At 39.1% G+C, this 20890-nt stretch overlaps 2 protein-coding genes across 4 annotated transcripts; both read right to left on the reverse strand.

Annotated features, from left to right (window-relative positions):
* Nucleotides 1-459: 459 nt before the first annotated feature.
* On the reverse strand, nt 460-20709 carry tpra1 (transmembrane protein, adipocyte asscociated 1). Of its 3 annotated transcripts, none has more exons than XM_061687448.1 (11): nt 20283-20709; nt 12420-12596; nt 12211-12343; nt 8335-8421; nt 6107-6179; nt 5892-5971; nt 4851-4961; nt 4693-4753; nt 4178-4280; nt 2092-2172; nt 461-1994 (listed from the first exon to the last, which is right to left on the reverse strand). In XM_061687448.1, the coding sequence occupies exons 2-11, from the start codon at nt 12584-12586 to the stop codon at nt 1724-1726; spliced, it is 1167 nt and encodes a 388-aa protein (XP_061543432.1). In that variant the 5' UTR covers nt 12587-12596; nt 20283-20709; the 3' UTR covers nt 461-1723. The 3 variants fall into 3 exon arrangements, with proteins under 3 accessions (XP_061543433.1, XP_061543432.1, XP_061543431.1); XM_061687447.1 differs by lacking the exon at nt 20283-20709 and adding an exon at nt 13288-13518; XM_061687449.1 differs by lacking the exon at nt 12420-12596 and having other exon boundaries at nt 460-1994; nt 20283-20708.
* On the reverse strand, nt 14414-17581 carry trim107 (tripartite motif containing 107). Its single transcript, XM_061687446.1, has 2 exons — nt 17419-17581; nt 14414-17337 (listed from the first exon to the last, which is right to left on the reverse strand). Exons 1-2 carry the CDS (start codon nt 17433-17435, stop codon nt 15885-15887), a joined length of 1470 nt encoding a protein of 489 aa, XP_061543430.1. The 5' UTR covers nt 17436-17581; the 3' UTR covers nt 14414-15884.
* Nucleotides 20710-20890: the final 181 nt, after the last annotated feature.

Below are 20890 nucleotides of genomic sequence, written 5' to 3' on the forward strand. Positions count from 1 at the left end.
ACATGTGACGAAGGGAAATGTAGTCCACAGCGCCAGTCTGATACTACAGTAGTTTGATTGGAAAAGTGAAGTTTACATATTACACAGATTCGATAAACAAATAGGAAAATACTTTTCAGAACGCCACTTCCTTCCTAATTTCCGTATTAAAATCATTTTGTTTCGTATGTAATATTGTGATTTTTTTGTGATGGTAAATTGGGGTTTTCGCTAGCTGTAAACTATAAACCACATTTTATTTTAAAATATGAAAAAATTCACTGAGTGTCGTGAATGTACACTCACTTTTTGAGCTGAACTACTGAAATAATGTTTTCATAATATCCAAGTTTATTAAGAGTCGCCTGTATGAAGGGAAAGGCAAAGCTTCGATCAATACATGTTACTACACAATATGAACTGTGTATTTCCACATTATTGCATTTTAATATTGAGTTTTTTTGTTGCTTTTTTTTTTTAATGATTTTTGGCATGTTAAGTAGTTTCATTTTATCTAACTAAAATGTCCAGATATTAAAGAAACATGAATAGATGAAAAATTAATTAACCCATAGATCTTTTTTTCTTTATATAGCATTGTGTAATTTGACAGAGCAATTGATATTTTACGATCCATGGAATCCAATTTTAAGCATTTTAGAGATAATCTGTGTAATGATAGAGCAGATACTCCAGTCAAGCATTATTCAAACCATTTTGAATAGAAAACATTGCATCAGCTAAGAAATAGATTCAAACGTAACCTTGCAGTTTTCAGCATACAGGTTAGCACAGTGAACACTTTGTAGTTTTAATTCAGAGATCCTTTCACATCTATTCCAATGGATTTCCAAGCACTCGCACAACCATCAATGAAAGGTGAAAAACAAATACGAGGCAGCTTTTGCTCTTGACTAAAAAACTGCAGTTGAGCCATTTCCAGCTCAGATGAAGAGGATCATGGATTAGCCATCCATGATCCTCTTCATCTCTTGAAGCTGTTCAAATGACTCATACCGATACTTTCATTAGATTCCTAGACAATGTGTCCAGGAGTAGGACTGCCATATCCCACAATAAACAGAACAAAAATATACCACAATAAACAGAACAAAAAAGGATAAGACCATGGTTGTTTGTCAGTAGACAGTCAAGGTGCTCTAAATTGAACCACAGAAAATGTTATTCTCAATCCACTTTCTTTTTACACAGCAATACACAACACTTTCATTTGTTAACAAAACAGCAATTAGTTCAAAAGGAAAACCATAGCAGTCACAAAAGCACACAACACTGCTGTGTATATTGAGACATGACAGTTTAGGACATACAACCAATACATGGAAGCAAAGAAATTTACTGAAACGTTTCAGTGGGAATGTACAAATGATACTCAGTGTCTCTGAAATAATGTTATGACTTTTCACTGTTTTAATGATGAAATCTTCCTCACTGAGGACAAAGCAATTGCTGAAGAAAAGCGGAATGAAAGAAGATCTGAAAAAGTCAGCTTGAACAAGGAGCTGCAGCAGCTGGGCACACTGGCAACAGTGTTAAACAAAAACAAAAAAAGTCTGTCAGAGTCACGGTCTTCAAAATAAATGGATAGAAAAATGTCCCTCCTTACATCTTCATCCATAGCTATCCTGCTCTGGTCTCATTGAAAGACCATAGTTACATTTGACTCTTCACACCACTTACAGACATTTAAGTCCAAATGCATGACACCACCACAACGACAGAATTAGACATTAATGGGCCTCCGACGATCAGCTTCAATGCTGTTGATGCTGCTGGATCCATAGGGTACAGAAGCAATGTCGTCTAGATACGCTCCAACTATTCCTGTACTACTGGGACTGGCACCGTCAAATTGGGTGGAGGAATAATACAGGCCCTGGTCAGTGGGCTCCCTGCGACCAAGGGTTGACGCAACAGTCGGTGGAAGGTTGACGTCGCTTTCATCTGCCTCGTCCACCTGTGACTTGTAGGAGAACAGGATCTTGGGTTCTGAGCTGCAGGGGAGATGCGACAGACATAAAAGTGTGAAAATGATTTACGGTTACATAGTCTTCAGAGCACTTTTGATCTGTACAGATTCTTCTTACATACCCAAAAAATCCTTTGAGGAATGTGATGTAGATAAGTGGCGCGAAAGCAGAGAAGTAGAGGAAGGTGGTGACATCCACACAGCTGGATCAAAAAAGAAATGAAGAGCTGGGATTTCACGTTGTGCATGTAGTACCAACAGGAGACATATACAGTCGTGCTCACCATTAACAGCATCCATGAAGTTTAAGTACTAAATGTGAAATAGCTCCTGAAGAAAATGAATCAAGTGAAACAACATTTTTCCGGATGATAAAAGTTTGGTACATTTCCATTTATTTCTGAAGATATTCTGCAGGTTATGCAAAAAATGAAGGGGTGCAAATAATGGTGAGCAGGACTGTATTTGCTGAATGAAACGTGTGTGACATTAAACGACCAATTTATTTTATTTTTTTTCCACATTTCTGAAAATGTGCCTGTGAAAAAGCTGTTCTGTGTCCATGAAGCACATATTTGAAGTACCGTATTTTCACGACCATAAGGCGCACTTAAAAGTCGTAAATTTTCTCCAAAATGGACGGGGCGCCTTATAATGCGGCGCCTTTATGTGTGCACAGAGTTCCAAAATCTATAAATAATGTTGTGTGATGAGCGCTCCGCTTGACTGACTGGGAGCATTTCCTGCCGACACGCTGCACATACAGAGGAAAAGGGAACGTGGCTGAGGACAGCATGCGGACATAAAGAGGGAAGGGTGCGCATGAAGGAGGACGCTAAAGGCACGCCCCCAGTAGGTATATAGCGCCGGTCAAGCCAGCCTCCACTCGTAAAGTAGCAATCAAGCCAGCTGCCCCTAATTTTGTTCATACTAGGCATTACGGTAATAAGCCACCAACTCGCGGCGAAAGCCTTATTGTATGTGTTAAATACAGAAATAGACTGCGCCTTTTAATACGGTGCGCCCTATGGTTGTGAAAATACGGCACTGCCTTCTAGGGTCGGGAATCTCTGGCATGAGGCCGATTCAATATTTATGGATACACAGGTTACAATTTGATTCAAAAACAATATCTTTAAGGGCAGAACGATACGATTCGGTTCAGTTCAGTATGGGAGTGATACGACTTCGTGCGGAAACAATGGGATAGTTAACATTTGTTGATATAGAAATAACCTTGATTTGACTGACTTAACCGGGATAAGTGGCACGGAAAACAGACGGATGGAAATGAATTATTGAAATAGACCACAACAATTTATTTTATAAATAACCTGCACAAACAAACAGTTAAGAGCACACGGTGCCATTCAAGCTAGGCCACTGCACAATCGCTGTGATCACGAAAAGTAGCTTAACTGCCAAAAAACTATTTGATGTTGAGATAGGTAGTTACACTAGTAGTGTCGTGAGTGCCCCTGCTGTTTTTGGTTGTAAGCATAATGTTACGTCAGCAGTGCATGGTGCGAGAGCTCTCGCGTTTGTTTTAAGAGATGAAAACTGTAAAGCTTCATGCAACCAATTGCTAGCCTCGCGATACCCGATCCACAGTCCTACAACCGATGTATCTAAGGATTCCTAGCGGATTTTTTTATCGATTATGAGTCTGCTACCGATACAGTCGTATCTCTCAGCTTTAAGAACGGATATCCGGCCCCATTGGTTTATCGTTCCCAACAATACTGTCTTCATGTGTAAAAATAATTTTATTGTCTTTATGGGTGCTCACCCAATTGCTCTGCGCAGTGTAGGCTGAGCCTCGGAGCGCCTCAGACGCTAAACATTGTGAAAGCCTCCTTTGCACAATATAATCTTATTTTAAGTGTTGTATTGAGGCGACTGGTCATTATTTTTAAACAAAGTTAAAACACTTTGCTTCGCCACCATTGGGCACTAGGACGTCTTCATGCACGTTCTTTTTCGTTGGTTTTTGCCACTTCTTTTTCTTCGGGGTCAGCGGACTAGGCATTGAAACCGGAAACCGAAATTTTTTAATTTCAACGAATCCAGGAGAACCGGAACGCTAGTCCTGGTTCCAATCGGTTCTCGATGCCCAACCCTATTCTTAATGTTACACAGGTGACACGCGCCACCAAGTCGAATATGCATGTCTTAAAAATCTATGTAATATACACGTATTATACTGACCACAGTCCCTCTGCAACTCCTGCACATAGAAGGGCACTGCCCAGGCCCTGGATGAAGTTCAATAAGGACAGGATGGCAGCATACACATAGAAACTCCTCTTAGCTGCATATAAGAGATGAAACAAAAGTTGATGAAAAGTGTTCTCTGTCAATTGACTGTCTGTTGTCGTACTCGAGCAGCTCCAATTACCGGAGACAAATTCCTTGTGTGTTTTTTGGACATACTTGGCAAATAAAGATAATTCTGATACACACTGTTACTGCCCCAGTACTGCCCTTTCTTCAGTTCTATGGACTACTTGCACCAGCTCATGGAAGCACTTTGCAATCCAACGTATTATTCCAACATATTATTTAATTACATATTATTATTACATGTTCTTACAAAATACATAACACTTGTGAATTTAATGCTCAGGATTGCAAGGGATTCATGTAGAAATAATTTATCTAAATATATATTGTTTCGTCTGATCTCCCGCTCCTGTAAACAGAGCTGCTTTTTTCGAACTTACATGGCAGAGATATCCTCTCCCTCACTGGAGTTTTGGGCAAGATCACAATCAGAGAGTACACCTAGGAAAGACATTACCAGATAAGTGTTAGACATGTAGGGTGATGAGTAATGTTTATACTGTATGTATTTTTTCTTCTGTTTCTACTGATTACTAACCAAGAAGAAGAAGCAGGAGCTGGCCAACCAGAAGTGTCGCCCTCCATGTCCGTAGATGTTGAAGTCCTCAGCGGACAGGTGACTGTCCGGGTATAGGATCTCTAAAGTGCCCTACAGTGGATAAATTTTTAAATACATTTGATGGGAGGAAAAGCTAAATTATACTATCATTACATATCAGAACTTCTAAAGTCGAGTGCCCTTAAGGTTGTACAATTCAGAATCTGACAAATGTCAAAGTCACACATTGCTTCATAATCAGAACTGCTGTTGGGTAAGATGTTAGCATACCTCACAGCTAAGTGAGCATTGAGGGATTACTTTACATTTGGCTTTTTCTTTTTTTGCCACACAGAACCAGAATCAACAAAGGGTGTCAACAAAGAAAAGTTAAGTGGAGGAAGCATGCTCACATATATAGCATTGGATTACAGTGGTTAACTTCTTTTTACACTTGTGACAGACATCTGAAACTCAACTTCAGACAACTTCACATCAATAATGGCTCTGTCAGTCACCATTAATGTGAAGTGCTAAAACGGGGCCGGCCACATACGGCCTGCTGTGCTCTTCAATCGAGCCTGCAATATTTGTTGCATTAATTTATCAATTTGTTCTGACAATGGGTTAATTAAAATGTATTATTTTTTAATTAATGCATTTCATAATATTTATTTCAAATACAATTAAGTCAACAATTTTACATATTAAATATTTTATTTTATTAAAAAATGAATTATAATTAACTAAAACTAAAAATGAGATTGAATCAATATTTTACAGACGTTTTTTTTTTTTACTACATCTATGAATGACCAGGCTCATCTGAGGCCCATTAGCACAAATGTTTACCCACACCTGCTTTAGTCAGTATTTTATCCTTTTTACACTTTACCGTGAAACACATATTGTAACACGTGTATTATTGTTAAGAGAGGTCGATAACAAAATTTGTATTTTAAATGTTCTAATTTTTAGATGTTCCACTGAAAATTGTATATATATTATATGATGATGTCAGTGTTTGTCATCTGAAATTACCTGTGTGATGGAGTATGCCAGTGCAAGCACAGCAGTGATAGCCAGCACCCGCTTTATACTTGAATTACTCTCCAGGTGACCTAATAAATGCAAAATGAGTCACAAGAAACAGAAAATTACATTTTAGCATTTGTAATGAAGAAAGCCCCCACCACTATGGTGTCAAAAAAAATAAAATATGTAAAATGCAATGTGAAAATATTGACCAAACTAACCAAAAGCCAGTCCCAGAATGACAACACTGAGTTCAATGGCCAGTAAGAAGAAGCGGGTGATTTCCCATAATACCTATGAAAAAAGAGAGAGGCAACAGAGATCAGGGGAATCCACTGTGGTAAAACAACTATGTTCTCACTGACAAAAAACATGTGCATAACAGTACAGCTGAACTCATATTCTTAAGCGTTACCTAACCCTTTGTTTTTTAGTGAAACAATTTCAGTGTGTCCATCTGTGTACATAGATACAGTAGATATCTGGTATGTGAACAATGTCACCATATCTTTTCTCTTTTATGCAGCAGCCTTGCGAAGTCATACTGATGCTCAGATCAGGCCCTCTGGCCAATATTCCTTAAAACAAGCGAATGTGTATAATGTGGCAGCTGCTGAAAATTTTTACACGATCCACCACCATCACTGTGTCGGCTCAGAAAAAAAAAAATGTTGCAATGTTCAACTCAATCTCATCGCTATTTATACAACAATATTGGTCAAAAAAATTCTAGATTAACACTGACAGAATTTTTTTTTTTAAATTTATTTACTGTTGAAAGCACCAGGCAATAGTTATGATTATGGAATTCAAAGGATTTTTTTTCATGACAAATTGTTTCTATAATAACAAGATACATTTTTATTAAATGTTTTTGTAAATAATGACACTTCATCGAAATAATTTACATTATTGTAATAAATATTATAATAATTTGTGCCTGCGTGGGTTTTCACCGGGCACTCCAGTTTCCTCCCACATCCCAAAAACATGCATGGTAGGTTAATTGACAACTCTAAATTGTCCGTAGGTGTGAATGTGAGTGTGAATGGTTGTTTGTTTGTAAGTGCCCTGCGATTGGCTGGCAACCAGTTCAGGGTGTGCCCCGCCTCCTGCCCGATGATAGCTGGGAAAGGCTCCAGCATGCCTGCGACCCTAGTGAGGAGAAGCGGCTCAGAAAATGGATGGATGGATCATATTTTTTATAATTTACATACATTTACTCTACTGCAGTCACAAATCAGATTAGGGATACAAGATTTACCGTAATTTCTCGTGTATAATGCGCACCCATGTATAATACGCACCCCCAAAGTTGACCTCAAAATTCTGGAAAACCCTTCTACCTATGTATAATGCACTTTTACAATGCATGATTTTGCTTCTACACATATGATCGAAACATGAAGTATTATGTGTATTTTGTTATTTTTTTTCAAAGAATTATTCTGAAGTTAAGCACTTTATTTGAACACGTCATCCTTTTTTAATTTACTTGCTCTTATTTTGAAATTAACAGCCCTACTTTTATTTATTAAATTAGAAAACACACAGTTGTGCTCATGTTTGATTACAGAATTTGTAAGATGGGCACAATTCTTTAAAGAAAACGAAGGACCAGGCGAAACATTTAATTTTATTTGAATGGGATTCAAATTAAGCATTTCAGAAAAGCATTATCATTAAACAAAACAACCATAAAGAAATTAATGATGGCTGTTGTTCAGTCAGTCATATTTATAAAAAAAAAAAAAAAAACAGTATTTTGCCAGGGTATGCAAATTTATGAGCGTAACTGTACATATATGCAGTCATACGTAACCCTGTCATATTGGAATGAACGTGTAGGCTACACTTTTGTTTTTTTATAACTACTAGGTGGTGGTAGTATGGCATTTTGGAATGAACGTGTACAGCTTTTTCATAACCACTAGATGGTGGCATACATATAGAAATGTGAAAGTCTTTTTCCATTTGCCCCTATACCTATATATAATGCGCACTATTGACTCTTGGCAATTTTTATGGGGAAAAAGGCGGATTATACACGAGAAATTATGGTAAATGGGGGTCTTTATTTGTGGGTATTATTATTATTATTGTATTTTTTTTACATTTTCCCACAAATGACGATACTAAATTAAAACAATATAAAATACAACATATGTAATCTAATCATACATGGAATAAATTCCCACTAAAAACTTTGTGTGCAACTCAGTTCCAACCACTGAGAACTTCAGCTTTACAGATGCCACCAGTCTGCTGTGGCATAGGTGCTTACTGCACAACATGGGTCTATCAGTCAAAGTAAAAGTAATTTCAGCTACCAAGTGGCACTACATATTTTTCACGAGGGAAATGAAGGAGACGTGAAGCAGACAAAAGCAATATCTTTTTGACTGGCAACTATTTGAGGAAATACGTTATTTTATTTTCCCCTCCTTACTTTGTCGATGATGGTAGCAGAGCTGGATGCACTAACAGTCATTGATACAATGGCCCGGGTGATTCCGACTGCTGCTACAACAAATACCTGAAACATACACAACAACTTGTTAGAAAACCGGAAAAATGCTGACAGTAAGCAAAGAACAATGTGCTGTAGAATAATAAACATCACGTGACCTTTTAAGGCATTAAAAGGCATATGTCTTATGTCCTTCATGCAGTATTATACGCCAAGAAGAACATCAATGGATATAATATCTATGAATATAATGAATGACAGCGGCCAATGTAAAATAATTTCACTTGCTTGATTAATTTTACGATCAGATCCAGCCTTCTATGGACTAATAAAATATAAAGCACATTTACCGTTTAAGCAATAAAGAGAGTGTGGTGAACAAAGTACAGCGGACTCCAAAATCAAACGCACAAGTTGTGCTGTTCTTGTGTAATGATAGATGAGATGTGTAAGGATAGTCACATAACCATAAATGGAGCTTACTGTGACATAAGAAAGGGTCTGGCTGCTCATTGAAGTGTAAGCAATAAAATTAGACATAAATTAATAAAGACAAATCAATTTTATCATCAGATGCTAACAGATGGCACTTAGCTGAAAGCAGAAAGACCAGAGAAGCTAACTGTTTCCTGTTCCTTCTCTGCTATGTGTACCATGCATCTTCAAATGGTGAGTGGTTTCATTTTATCTTGGTTTCTATTTGAGGTGGGCGATTATGGAAAAAGTAATAATCACGATTATTTTGATTGCTATTGAAATGACAATTATTCATTGATTACAAAACTTAGAATTTATTTAACTACCAAAATTCTACTTTAAATATAACTTCATAGAACAACCAGAAAATAAATGAGTAACAAGTAATATAATAATATGTAGGCTTTACACGATCAAGATTGTTGGGGCCGATCACTGACCAGCAAGTTTAAAAAAAAACGATAACCGATCACTGATCCGATCACAAGATGGAGGAATGTGTCTATTTAAATGACCTGTTCATTTACTGTATATACTTGTGTACTTAATTGCTCAAAAAAATATTTTTATAATAGATAATGTATCTTTGTTCCTCTATTTATGCCAGTGAGGCATAGTGAAAGACGGAACAAATTAATTGTCTTCTATTAGATGGCAGGAAGTAAATACAGTAATTAATGTATCCACTTTTTGTGACATTTTTGTTTGTTGGTGTGCCGTGACATTTTTCAATTTTAAAATATGTTCCTTGGCTCCATAAAGGTTGGAAATCACTGCTCCAGTCAGATCGTGTATTCTAATCAGTCAGGTCAAACCAACATTACATGACAGAAATAATGGGTGCTAACTTACTGTAATTAAATTACTTTATTTTTAATTAAATTACTTCACCCATACCAAAACTTTAGAGCATGATTCGACAGAACGGCGGCATGTTTACGTCCAACCGTTCGTGGTACCGACGCTGCCCATCCAACCCAACTGACCTTGAGAGGATCTGCAGAGAAGAATGGGAGAAAACGCCCCAAAATAGGTGTGCCAAGCTCATAGAGACATACCCAAGAAGACTTGAGGCTGTGATTGCTGGCAAAGGTGCTACAACAAAATATTAAACCAAGGGTGTGAATACTTAAGTACCTATTATGTTTGACTGTTTCCTTTTTTATAAATTTACACAAATATCAGAAAATATGTTTTTACTTTGTCATTATAAGATATTTTATATAGATTTTTTTTTTTTAAAGAAAACTAGACTCAAATCAGTTTTAGAATAAGTCTGTAACTTAGCAAAATGTGGAAAAAGTGAAGGGGTGTGAATACCTTCGGGTGGCACAGTATATGTCCATGTCTGTCTGTATGTGTTACTATAACACATACAGACAGTGTGTAAATATTCGTTATTTGAAGGTAAATCACTCCCATGATCTAATGCTAATGTTAGCTAGCCCGTCAATAGGGTTTTCCACTGACTGATAGCATAAGCTGGCAATTTTGAAAATGATGCGTGTCGTATTTAAATAGTCAATGTGAGTAATTATTTTTGTTGTGCGTTTAGTTTTACAGTAAACGCCAACTGGAGTGTCCATAAACAACTGAAAGCACGTTCAGGGAAGGCTGAAGAACATGCGTCACACGCTTGCTACAAGCAACGCGGGGTGCGTTTGCAACAGAGAAACATACACAAAACGCGCCGCTCCACATTAATAATTTTTCTTCAATTATAACATTTGTTATGATCGTTAGAAGACAAAATTGAAAATACGATTAAATTTCGAGTAATCGCGCATCCCGAGTTTCTATCATTAAATTTTCAAACGCTTGTCCTCATTCGGTTGCAGGTGAGCTGGAGCCTATCCCAGCTGATTTTGGGTAAGAGGCGGGGTCGGGTCGCTAGCTATACGCAGGGTACATACAGTATACAAACAACCATTCACACCTATGGACAGCTTATAGTCTTCAATTCACCTAAAAAAGCATTTGGGAGGAAGCAGGAGTACCCAGAGCAAACCCACTTAAGCACAGGGAAAACACGCAAATGCCACACAGGAGGCCAGTGATGAAATTCGAAGTCTGAACTTCAGAACACTGCCTGATTTAAGTTTCATTTGGTGTTATTATACTTATCCTACAGTTAAGAATGTTAAAAGGTTGACAAAAACAATGCCTTACAGGGGTCCTCGGTTTACACCAGGCCCGACATACCACATTTCGAGGTTATGGCGTAAGAACATGGCGTCACATGGCACAAGAAGGCACGCTCAGTTTCTGCTATACTTGCTGTTTTTCATTAGATTTTTTTATATTTCGGGCCGAAAAATGTTTTTCATACAAGTATTTCCTGTAATTATGACATTTCCAGAGCTGCCAACCTATAGAAATTCACTTCGAACAATTTGTCAAGATTTGTCTGAATTTCCATATTTTCACAGTTTTGTTGAGAACATTACCACGGGAGTTATTGCAGTATATTATGTAATAGGATAAAAATAATTCCGCATCATGTTCAATTGCACAACGTAATCATTATTCTATAATCGTAATTGTCCATAAATTATGGCTTCAATATTTGTTATTTTGTTTTTATTGCATCAACCTTGTATTGGCGGACGCAGATAGAGTTCCATCATAAGCGGCTCAGAAAATGGATGGATGGAGAGTAAATATAAAAAGAAAATTAAAAAATGAATTTTCTTCAATAAATCCAAATGTAGTGCAATAGTAAAAGCACTGAGTTCTCAGAAAATGAGGACTTACTTCTTTTTTTATTTGTGAAGTAACGTCAGAGCGGAAATGGGCTGATGTTGGCCATGCTAGTTAGCCATGTTATCTACCTCGGTAGCAAGTTGTGTGTTTATTTCACCAATTGTAGACACGTTAACTCTTGTCGCTGGATGGAAACATTCATTTCAAGACAGCAATTTTTTAAATAAATTAAAAATACATTGACTCTGTTAAAGAGTGATGGGTGGCAAGCTCGTAAACGTGATATACTATTAAAAGCATCAGCTCCTCGAGCAGACACTCTTTGCAAGCACGTTTTGCGTATCCTTCCTCTACAAAGCCATGGTACGCAAAATTCCCAAAAGAGCTGACTTCTTCGACAAAGGGAAAAATCGGAGGACTCATTGACTGCTCACATCAACAACCGGGGGGATTTGAGGTCATGTCACCTTTCCTGCACCAATGACAAAAAATAAAAAATACAGCTCGTATGGCTGATGGAAAGTTTTTGTGGTTTTGAACTACAACGTTTTAAAACCGCAGTATACCTTGAAACCCGTATTTGGCCAAAATATATTAGGAACTGAACTGTATCATAAGCCAAGGAGACCCTGTACAGTTGCATTTGTTGTACAAATGCTGCGTTTTGAGTCCTACCAGTAGGTAAAATGTGATAAAGATGGGGCTGGATGTGATCCGAATCTTTGCCCTGGCTGAAGGCAGCTTCCACATCAGGAAAACAAAGAAGGCCACATTAGGTATGAGGAGAAGAATGTCCCAGAAACGAACCCTAGAAAGGCAAGCATGAAGACCATTAGCACCATCAGTGTCTGGATTTGTTTTCTCCTTGGCAGTCACTTGATTACCTGGAGTCACCAACATCCTCATACAGAATTTGTAAACACTTGTGAGGCTTGCTGATGTTGGCTTCGGAATCAGGTAGCCAGGTGGAAAATGTCGAAATATTCTCCGGTGGTGTAGACGTGACACTGCCATTGTATTGAGCAAACCTAACCACAGCCGTGGCTAGCATGGTTTTACGCCTGAGGGGGGTAACAAATTATAGAGCCCCAACACAATGTATAGCAAGACAGATATTCTATTTCTGGGAAGAATTAACAGAGAAACATTTGTTAATACGTCACAGCAATCCACACGTACCAAGCGTTCTATCATTCAGACAGTTTCCCACTTTCTGCGTGTTGTAACAGGCAGGCACCTGCTCTCACAGGGTCTGCTTTAAAACAAACATTATGTAACAACCTAGTGTCCATGTGAGGGTTGGAACTAATGGAAATTTGGCAGTAGTGGGACTCTGGTGTGTATCATTTATGTCAACGTGTATGAATTATACTTGAGTAAACAAACCACACGACGACTTCCTCAAGAGCTCTGCCGATGTAAACGTCCCGTAATGTTGACAAAAATGAGCTACCAAAACTACCAAAATTAATCTTCACTCCCTTCGCAAAGTTTTACAACGATACTTAATAGACGTGTTTACAGACTATATTAACTGTTAGCCGATGCTACTAGCTAGCTTGTAAGCCATCGTTGGTGTACTGTGTAAAGTGGCTAACATACAGCCCTTTACAACAGTCATTACATAGCCATAAACACGAGGGTTTAAATACTGGATGTTACTGGTGTATCTAAAAGTTTCGTTAGTAGCGAAACAAAAGTGAAAACAATAAAAACGGAACGACGCTAATCCTGCGAAATACGCTGTTTTACCTTTTCAGAAGACTCGGGTTCCTTTGTATAATTCCTGCAAACGCTGTGGCAAATCATTTAGTGCATGATTCACATGCTGCCCTACAAACGAGACAGCTCGCTCAACTATTGGATATATCTGGACATGTTTTTTTTTGTTTGTTTTTGTTTTTCTGGCGAGTTCCGTGGATAATATTCACCGATGGTCAACTGACATTTTGCAATCTCGCGGTGCACATCTCGCGAGATTAGAACATGACGTATGCGCCAGCGCGGTTACTCATTAATGAGCTAAAGAAAACTTAAAACATATATTTAAGTTTATTTTTACAATAAAACAATCGTTCATTGTCATGTTGGAATTGCAATAGTTATAGTTAATTTAATTACCATTCACCAACCAGTTATTTAATTAAGAATGTTAAGTGTTCATGTCAAAAATTGTTTGATGATTTCTTGTTTTCATCCATTCATCCATTTTCTGTAACGCTTCTCCTCACTAGGGTCGCGGGCGTGCTGGAGCCGATCCCAGCTATCTTCGGGCGGGAGGCGGGGTACACCCTGAACTGGTCGCCAGCCAATCGCAGGGCACATACAAACAAACAACCATTCACACCTACGGGCAATTTAAGAGTCGTCAATCAACCTACCACGTATGTTTTGGGCATGTGGGAGGAAACCGGAGTGCCCGGAGAAAACCCACCCAAGCACGGGGAGAACATGCAAACTCCACATAGGCGGAGATACTGTGAGGGAGATGTGCCAACCAGTCGTCCACCGTGACGGATTACGTAAATATATAAACAAAATATTTTCATTACAAGTGAAATTGTTTGTCAATTTTTAATTGAATTATTTACAATAGAAATGTATTACTAAATGTACATGTACAATTTTATCTTACTGTTTCTTTTAATTTTTGTTTACAAAAACAAATTACAAAATGTCATTAAATAAAATACGTTAAATTTACAGTACATGTAAAATTGTGTGTCACTATTTTTGATTTTATTATATATAATAAATAAATTAACAAGTTATTTAATTACATAAATGAATTTTAAAAAACAATGTAATCAATTTTAGGAAACAACAGCTAAATTAATGCAAAAAAAAATTTCAGACAGTTAATAATGTAAACGTTTGGTGGACTGGATCAAAGCATGGAGCGCAATGTATGTGGCCCACGGGCAATGCTTTGCCCACCCCTGCTTCATACAGTTAAATGATATTAGTGACACTTAAACATTTATACTTTTTTATTGACATATATGACATTTCCGCACAAAGCAACAGATTTTAAGCAATAGCAGCCAATTTTCTGTTACCCGAGTTAAAATATGAGAAACAGAGACTACAGCGCCTGATCATTTGCCAACTTAACCCACAATGTGCATATTGTTTATGTACATATGTGCCGACTGGCCAGGTTATTTCATACAGTATTTTAAAGACACTAACAGAAAACAATTATTATAATAATTAAATTGTCAAACACAGAGACAAACATGTTTAGTGTTAATTATTTTATTTAGTTGAATACCAGGCTGTCGTGTAGAACTGCAATGGATCATACTGAGAGCTGTTTCGAATACAATATTACCTCGTTTAGCGACACAAGTGTGGAAATATAGACAAAGCTATCAGTATGATGCGGTGCAGTTTAACATCACAGCAAACTACAACCACACTAAAAGTGCATACCATTAAATTAATATCTTTCTGACAGTGTCAACCAAAAGTCAGCATAATGATTTTTTTCTCGATTTCATATGCTTTGTAGAGGTATACAGGTGGGGTGATGCATGGGGACAAATTGGACAGAGTTGACAGCACCTCACATATTTTACAGCTATTTTTCTTTACCTTCGCCTTTAGTGAGAATATCTCTTCACAATCATCCAATGTTCTATTGGACTTGTCCTCATGAAGGTCACAGCTGACTCGGTGTAAGGTGGGGGGTACACCCTGAACTGCTCGCCAGCCAATATCAGAGCGCACATAAACAACCATTTACACTCGCTTACATTCTTGGTCTTCAATTAACCTAGCATGCATGTTTTTAGAATATGGAAGGAAGCCACAGTAGCCGGAGAAAACCCACACAAGCACGGGGAGAACATGCACATTCTAATTTGAACCCCAAAGCCTCAGAACTGTGAAGCAAATGTGCTAAATACTAGGGTACTGTGCTGCTGGTGTAAATAGTGTTGGCTTAACTCATTGCAATCATTACTGGGCATTGTCATTTGCTGCTCCCTTGTTACCACTGAAGGGGACATATTTTGCCACATCAACTTTTTCAAGTATTTAGGATGTAATATTGTCTCGATTGTGCCTCAGTAAACATGTGAAATATGAATTAAAACACGTGTGCTCTCACAAGTGGGTTTACACAGAGGCAATCTCCATCAGCACTTGCTAACGCCTTCGCAATTCTTCCTGTACTCCTTATCCACCATTGTCACCTTTCCTCTGTAATTCACCACGTTGCCGTTGTATTGCATTTTTGTATAATATTGACAGTTTCTATAATAGCTACAATAGTGGTACTAAGAGGTGGTTGATGTCAGGTAAGCCCACATACCAAATGCAAGAGATGCGACGACCAAAAGGTATTATGAAAAGATGGTGACACATGCTTTAGGGTGACCTGAGATCATTCTATAAGCCAGGCGCACAGGCTCAATCAAGTTAGCTTCAAATGTGGAAAGGAGTGTCTTTCCGCAGGTGGGGCTGATGTTGTAAAAGCTCAATGTGTGGCTGATGAAGCTCAGCCTGATCTCGATCCTGCACGACACCGTGGTCCTCTTGAGCGGCACGCCGCGACCCCGCTCGAAGGCTGTCAACAAGTTGTCGAACCACATCAGGCACCAGGAGTTTCGGTTGCTTTCCAGCGCCGAGGAAATCCCGCTACGCTCCAGTGTCCCGCTGCAGCACAAGCCCACAATCCACGGAGAGCCGTCGAGCTCCACCTCCCAGCGGTGGTCGCCTTCCGAGAAGCTCTGGGAGCTAAGGACCTGGAAGAAGCTGGTGAATCTTTGGGGAGAAGGCGGGTACAGCTGCCTGACAGAGCTGAATGTCACAGTCTTCAAGTCCTCCGAGAGGATGAGGTTAGCATGAGCTGTCCCGATGTCAAACGTCACCTCAGACGGGTTGAGGGCATTGCGAAGCGAGTGATGAATGGCACAGAGACTTTCCCTGAGCTCGCCCTTCATGTGCTCCAACTTGGAAATGACTTGAAGCGGGTTGACTTTTGAGTCAACGCATTCCTCAGCTTCTCCGATGGCTTTTCCCATCATCTCCGTAATGCGTGGTTGCAGGTCTTGAAGGTCTTTGGCAAATGTGGCCTCAACTCCCTCCGTCAGGAGAGACTCTGCTCTGAGCAGAACTTGTCTCAGCTGCTTGGTGAGACCGGCGGCCTGACTGACCCTGTGGCTCACGCTGGCCTCGCCCGGAGAGAGCTCTTCATCCAGCAGCTGCAACACCTCCACGCTGTACTTCAGCACCTCATCGTTGAGCTGCCGCAGATGTTCCGACGTCTTTTCTCTCAGCAGCTCATTAGCGCCCGTCAACTCTAATTCCTGCTCCTTCTCCTTCCTCAGCACATCCTCTGCCAACTCCAACTGGAGGGCCAGGTCTGTGACTTGAGATGCCAGTCGAAACTTAGTCAAAGATAACTCTTTGGATTTAAAGTGATTTCCTTCACTTACTGGGCTCTGTTTAGTTGCGTCCAAGTGGCATTTTGTTTTGCACTCATCCACAACTGCACCACATGCAGGCAGCTTGGCTTTACCCACGGCAGCTTTGTACGACTTGACAATGCTGCACATTTTGGAGCAGGTCACCACAGCTTGGCTTCCCTGGTAGCCTTCCTGGCACTCAGGGCAGCAGTGATGGTCTAGCCCTTCTCCTAGAGTTTGAATGCAGGTGTGGCAGTAGATGTGACCGCAGGGCAGACACACAGGCTCCGAGTAGAGTTGTAAGCAGATGGGGCAGCAGAGATCTGAAGCTAAGGCCTCAACAGGATTTGTAATGACGGGGTTTGTCAGAGCAGACATGTTGTCAGACCTTGCAAGACAGACATGGAAAAGCATGATTTAACACTGTTTTTCTGATAGCCACTCCTACTCTGCTTATCTTTGTTGATACCATTTGCAGCTACTCATTGTTAGCAGGAACCTGCAGTTGAGGGGAGGGTAGTCTGTGTTGTAACTCCAGTTACAAGCCGGCCTACCGAAGCCATAAAAACAGGGATGGGCTCAAGGGCCACATTTAATGCAGTCAGATGCAGATGGGAAAAAAAGAAAGGTAGCAGATGAAAAAAAAAAGTTAGCTTATGTAAAATACTTGATTTTAATAATAAAAAAAATCATTTAATTAAAAAAAATGGTAAGTTAATTTTTAACATTTAGAATATATTTCATTATTATTTAATAAAATAAAAACTGTTAAATGTACAGTCATGGAAAAAAATATCAGACTACCCTTGTCTCTTCAGTTTCTTGTTAATTTTAATCCACTGGCACAACTAAAGATATATTTGTTTGCTTGTAGTTGAATAATTACTAACTCTATGATTTTCTTTGTAAATAAAGCTGCATAATAAGCTGTAACTGGCGAATGTTACATGCTCACAAATTTGCACTCTTGCGAGAGTGCAACGATCTAAAAATGGCGGCCCCAAGGAACAAAGAAAGAAAAAAAATCATACTGCTCTCATATTGGATATCATTATACTGTAGATGTTAAGCGGGGTATACAAACCGATTTTTAACAACTTAATTGTTTTTTTTTTTGGTTTCTTTTTTACAGACTCCACTTGATGAAGAAAAAAATTGAGGATGAGAGTGGAGAGATGCTCTGATTCTGATTTTGAGTGAATATTGGGTCAATATTAGTTGGAGGAAGTAGCTATATGGGTAATTTTCATATAATATGATCAATAACAGTGAAGACATATCCCACTGAATTTCATCTGAAAGTCAATTCATTTGACTGATATGACTACTTGAACTGGGCGGCACGGTGGACGACTGGTTAGCACATCTGCCTCACAGAGCCCGCATTCAAATCCCGGCCCTGCCTGTGTGGAGTTTGCATGTTCTCCCTCTGCCTGCGTGGGTTTTCTCCGGGTACTCCGGTTTTAGGTTAATTGAAGACTCTAAATTCCCTGTAGCTGCGAATGGTTGTTTGTTTATGTGTGCCCTGCGATTGGCTGGCGACCAGTTCAGGGTGTACCCCGCCTCTCCCCCGAAGACAGCTGGGATGGGCTCCAGCATGCCCGCGACGCTGGTGGGGATAAGCGGTGTGAAAAATGGATGGATGGATGGACTATTTGAATTATTGGCAGTTGTCTTAATAATTGTTTCGAAGAAAATAATGTTCTAAAGTGATATTTTCACAATTTTAAGGCCAAAACGTCTTTACAGTGATGTATCCCAAATGAAATCTTATGATTTGCAACATTTTCAGAAGACGCTACGCATGTTTGCCTTTAATATGCCTTCTCCATGAAAAGTAACACAAATGCCTGTCTTAAGAGTTCGTTTTTTTTGGTTATTTTACAAATGGTCCTTCTTTGTCACTCAAGCTGTCATTACTGTTAATGCCACTGGTGGGAGGCTCATTATGTTGTTGTAATACACCAAAGGGATCTGTGATCTGAAGTGCCAAGCTGTGGCAGCCATTTCACATTCACACCATAGCAGGCAGAAAAATAGTGTTAGTGACCTCTGACGCATGTATGAATTTGTGCATGTCATTATCGTTCTGACTGCATAAAGACAAGAGTATAATGCACTCGTATCTGCAGAGTGTAAAGTGCAACACGCAAATTGTGCATGGTTGCTATGAAGCTTTACCGTTATTTACATTTGTCTTTACCGTTAAGCAAGAACAGTGTTTCAACGGGCCACCAGCATTTGCTCTGTCAATGGGTTTTATCAACAAAGCTGTGGCAGAATTTTATTCGTGATCTGACTGATGTATGACGTCAGATAATCTTTAATCAATGCATTTCTAGTTTGCAAAACTAAGTTACACAATGACTTTGTCAGCTGTTCAAAGTGTAATGCAATAAAGTTTTAACACCAATCACTAAAGTTTAGCCTTTAAGTTCACTGCTGATTGTTTTATTATAGAATAAAGTTGTTCTTCATAAATAAATGTTATCATTGTTTATTTTTTTCCCCTTTCAAGCTTAATAAATCTTGTTGTCCATATTACATTTGCATTGGACTGCCAGGAAATTAATCTCTTTATTGGCCTATAATGTTAAATCATCAGTAACATTTGGGAAATAGGACTTCAAGCATGGCTGTTGTTTCAACATGGTAGACATTTACCCATGTAAAAAGTGTCTATACCATTACCGATCGAATTGCCGTATATGAAAATTAACCATGTAGTAGTAAATATTGACAAGGTTTAATATTAACAGTGTCTTCCATGGGCGGTTTGTTTTATATATATACTTTTTTTTAAACAGATCCTCGAGAGAAGAATCACTCCGTACACGCCACATGCACACTACAGGAAAATCGCTCAGTATACGTATTGCTGACTTTTGCTCATTAAAGCTTATATTGTCGAAAGAATGTGTCAATATTAGTTGGGAGTAAGTGCTTTATGATCACTCATCAGATGAATACTAAAAATCCACCGTGTTATGTTTCTGGACTTGTTCATCTTGGGTTTCGTTTTCAACGGAAGCACTCACCGCCACTTTCAAATGCAAACGGACAAATCTAAAACTTCCGTTTAATTAAATCAACATTTATATAAAAAAAACACCTCATTAGTTTAGACATTAGAAGTTGGACTTTAATGATTTAATTATATTTTAATTCGCTGGTGGTCAGTCCTTTGCCCTTGTTTGCATCTCGTTCCCTTTGCTTTTCCTTTCCCAGCACCTAAGCCTAAAAAAAGACTACGTAGCTCGCCCGACAGCACTGTAGTTATTTAAATCTGTTTACATATAGAAATAACTAAAACTTGTCAATACTCTTACTTACTGAATGAAAGCAGTGCCGTCGCCGCGTCAGGTGTTTCTGTCAAGAGGAAATCAAGTTGTGAGGTTTGAGGAACTCTTCCCTCTGACACGCCCCCGAGAGCTCAGATTCAACTTTACGTTGTGCACACTCATGTCAAAAAAATGTTGTATAAAATTCAACAATAAATCCTAATGGTCACCGTTTTGTATTAAAACATTTCCAAATGCATCCATATTTGTGTACGCATTTGTTTTTTAAAACAGCACATTTAACCACCTCCATTGAATCCCATCCATTTTCTGAGCCGCTTCTCCTCACTAGGGTCGCGGGCGTGCTGGAGCCTATCCCAGCTATCATCAGGCAGGAGGCGGGTACACCCTGAACTGGTTGCCAGCCAATCGCGAGGGCACATAGAAACAAACAACCATTCGCACTTACAGTCATGCCTACGGGCAATTTAGAGTCTCCAATTAATGCATGTTTTTGGGATGTGGGAGGAAACCGGAGTGCCCGGAGAAAACCCACGCAGGCACGGGGAGAACATGCAAACTCCACACAGGCGGGGCCGGGGATTGAACCCGGGTCCTCAGGACTGTGAGGCTGACGCTCTAACCAGTCGGCCACCGTGC

This window comes from Phycodurus eques, chromosome 10 (assembly GCF_024500275.1).
Source record: "Phycodurus eques isolate BA_2022a chromosome 10, UOR_Pequ_1.1, whole genome shotgun sequence".
Taxonomy (NCBI): Eukaryota; Metazoa; Chordata; class Actinopteri; order Syngnathiformes; family Syngnathidae; genus Phycodurus; species Phycodurus eques.

Bases quoted from the DNA above. Each gene is read 5' to 3' on its own strand.
- tpra1 (XM_061687448.1), bottom strand. From the start codon at position 12,586: ATGCTAGCCACGGCTGTGGTTAGGTTTGCTCAATACAATGGCAGTGTC. The intron at 4,754-4,850 runs GTTAGTAATCAG...TGTCTTTCCTAG, and splicing joins GCTCCTGCTTCTTCTTCTTG to GTGTACTCTCTGATTGTGAT. The intron at 1,995-2,091 runs GTATGTAAGAAG...TCTCCCCTGCAG, and splicing joins TTCCTCAAAGGATTTTTTGG to CTCAGAACCCAAGATCCTGT.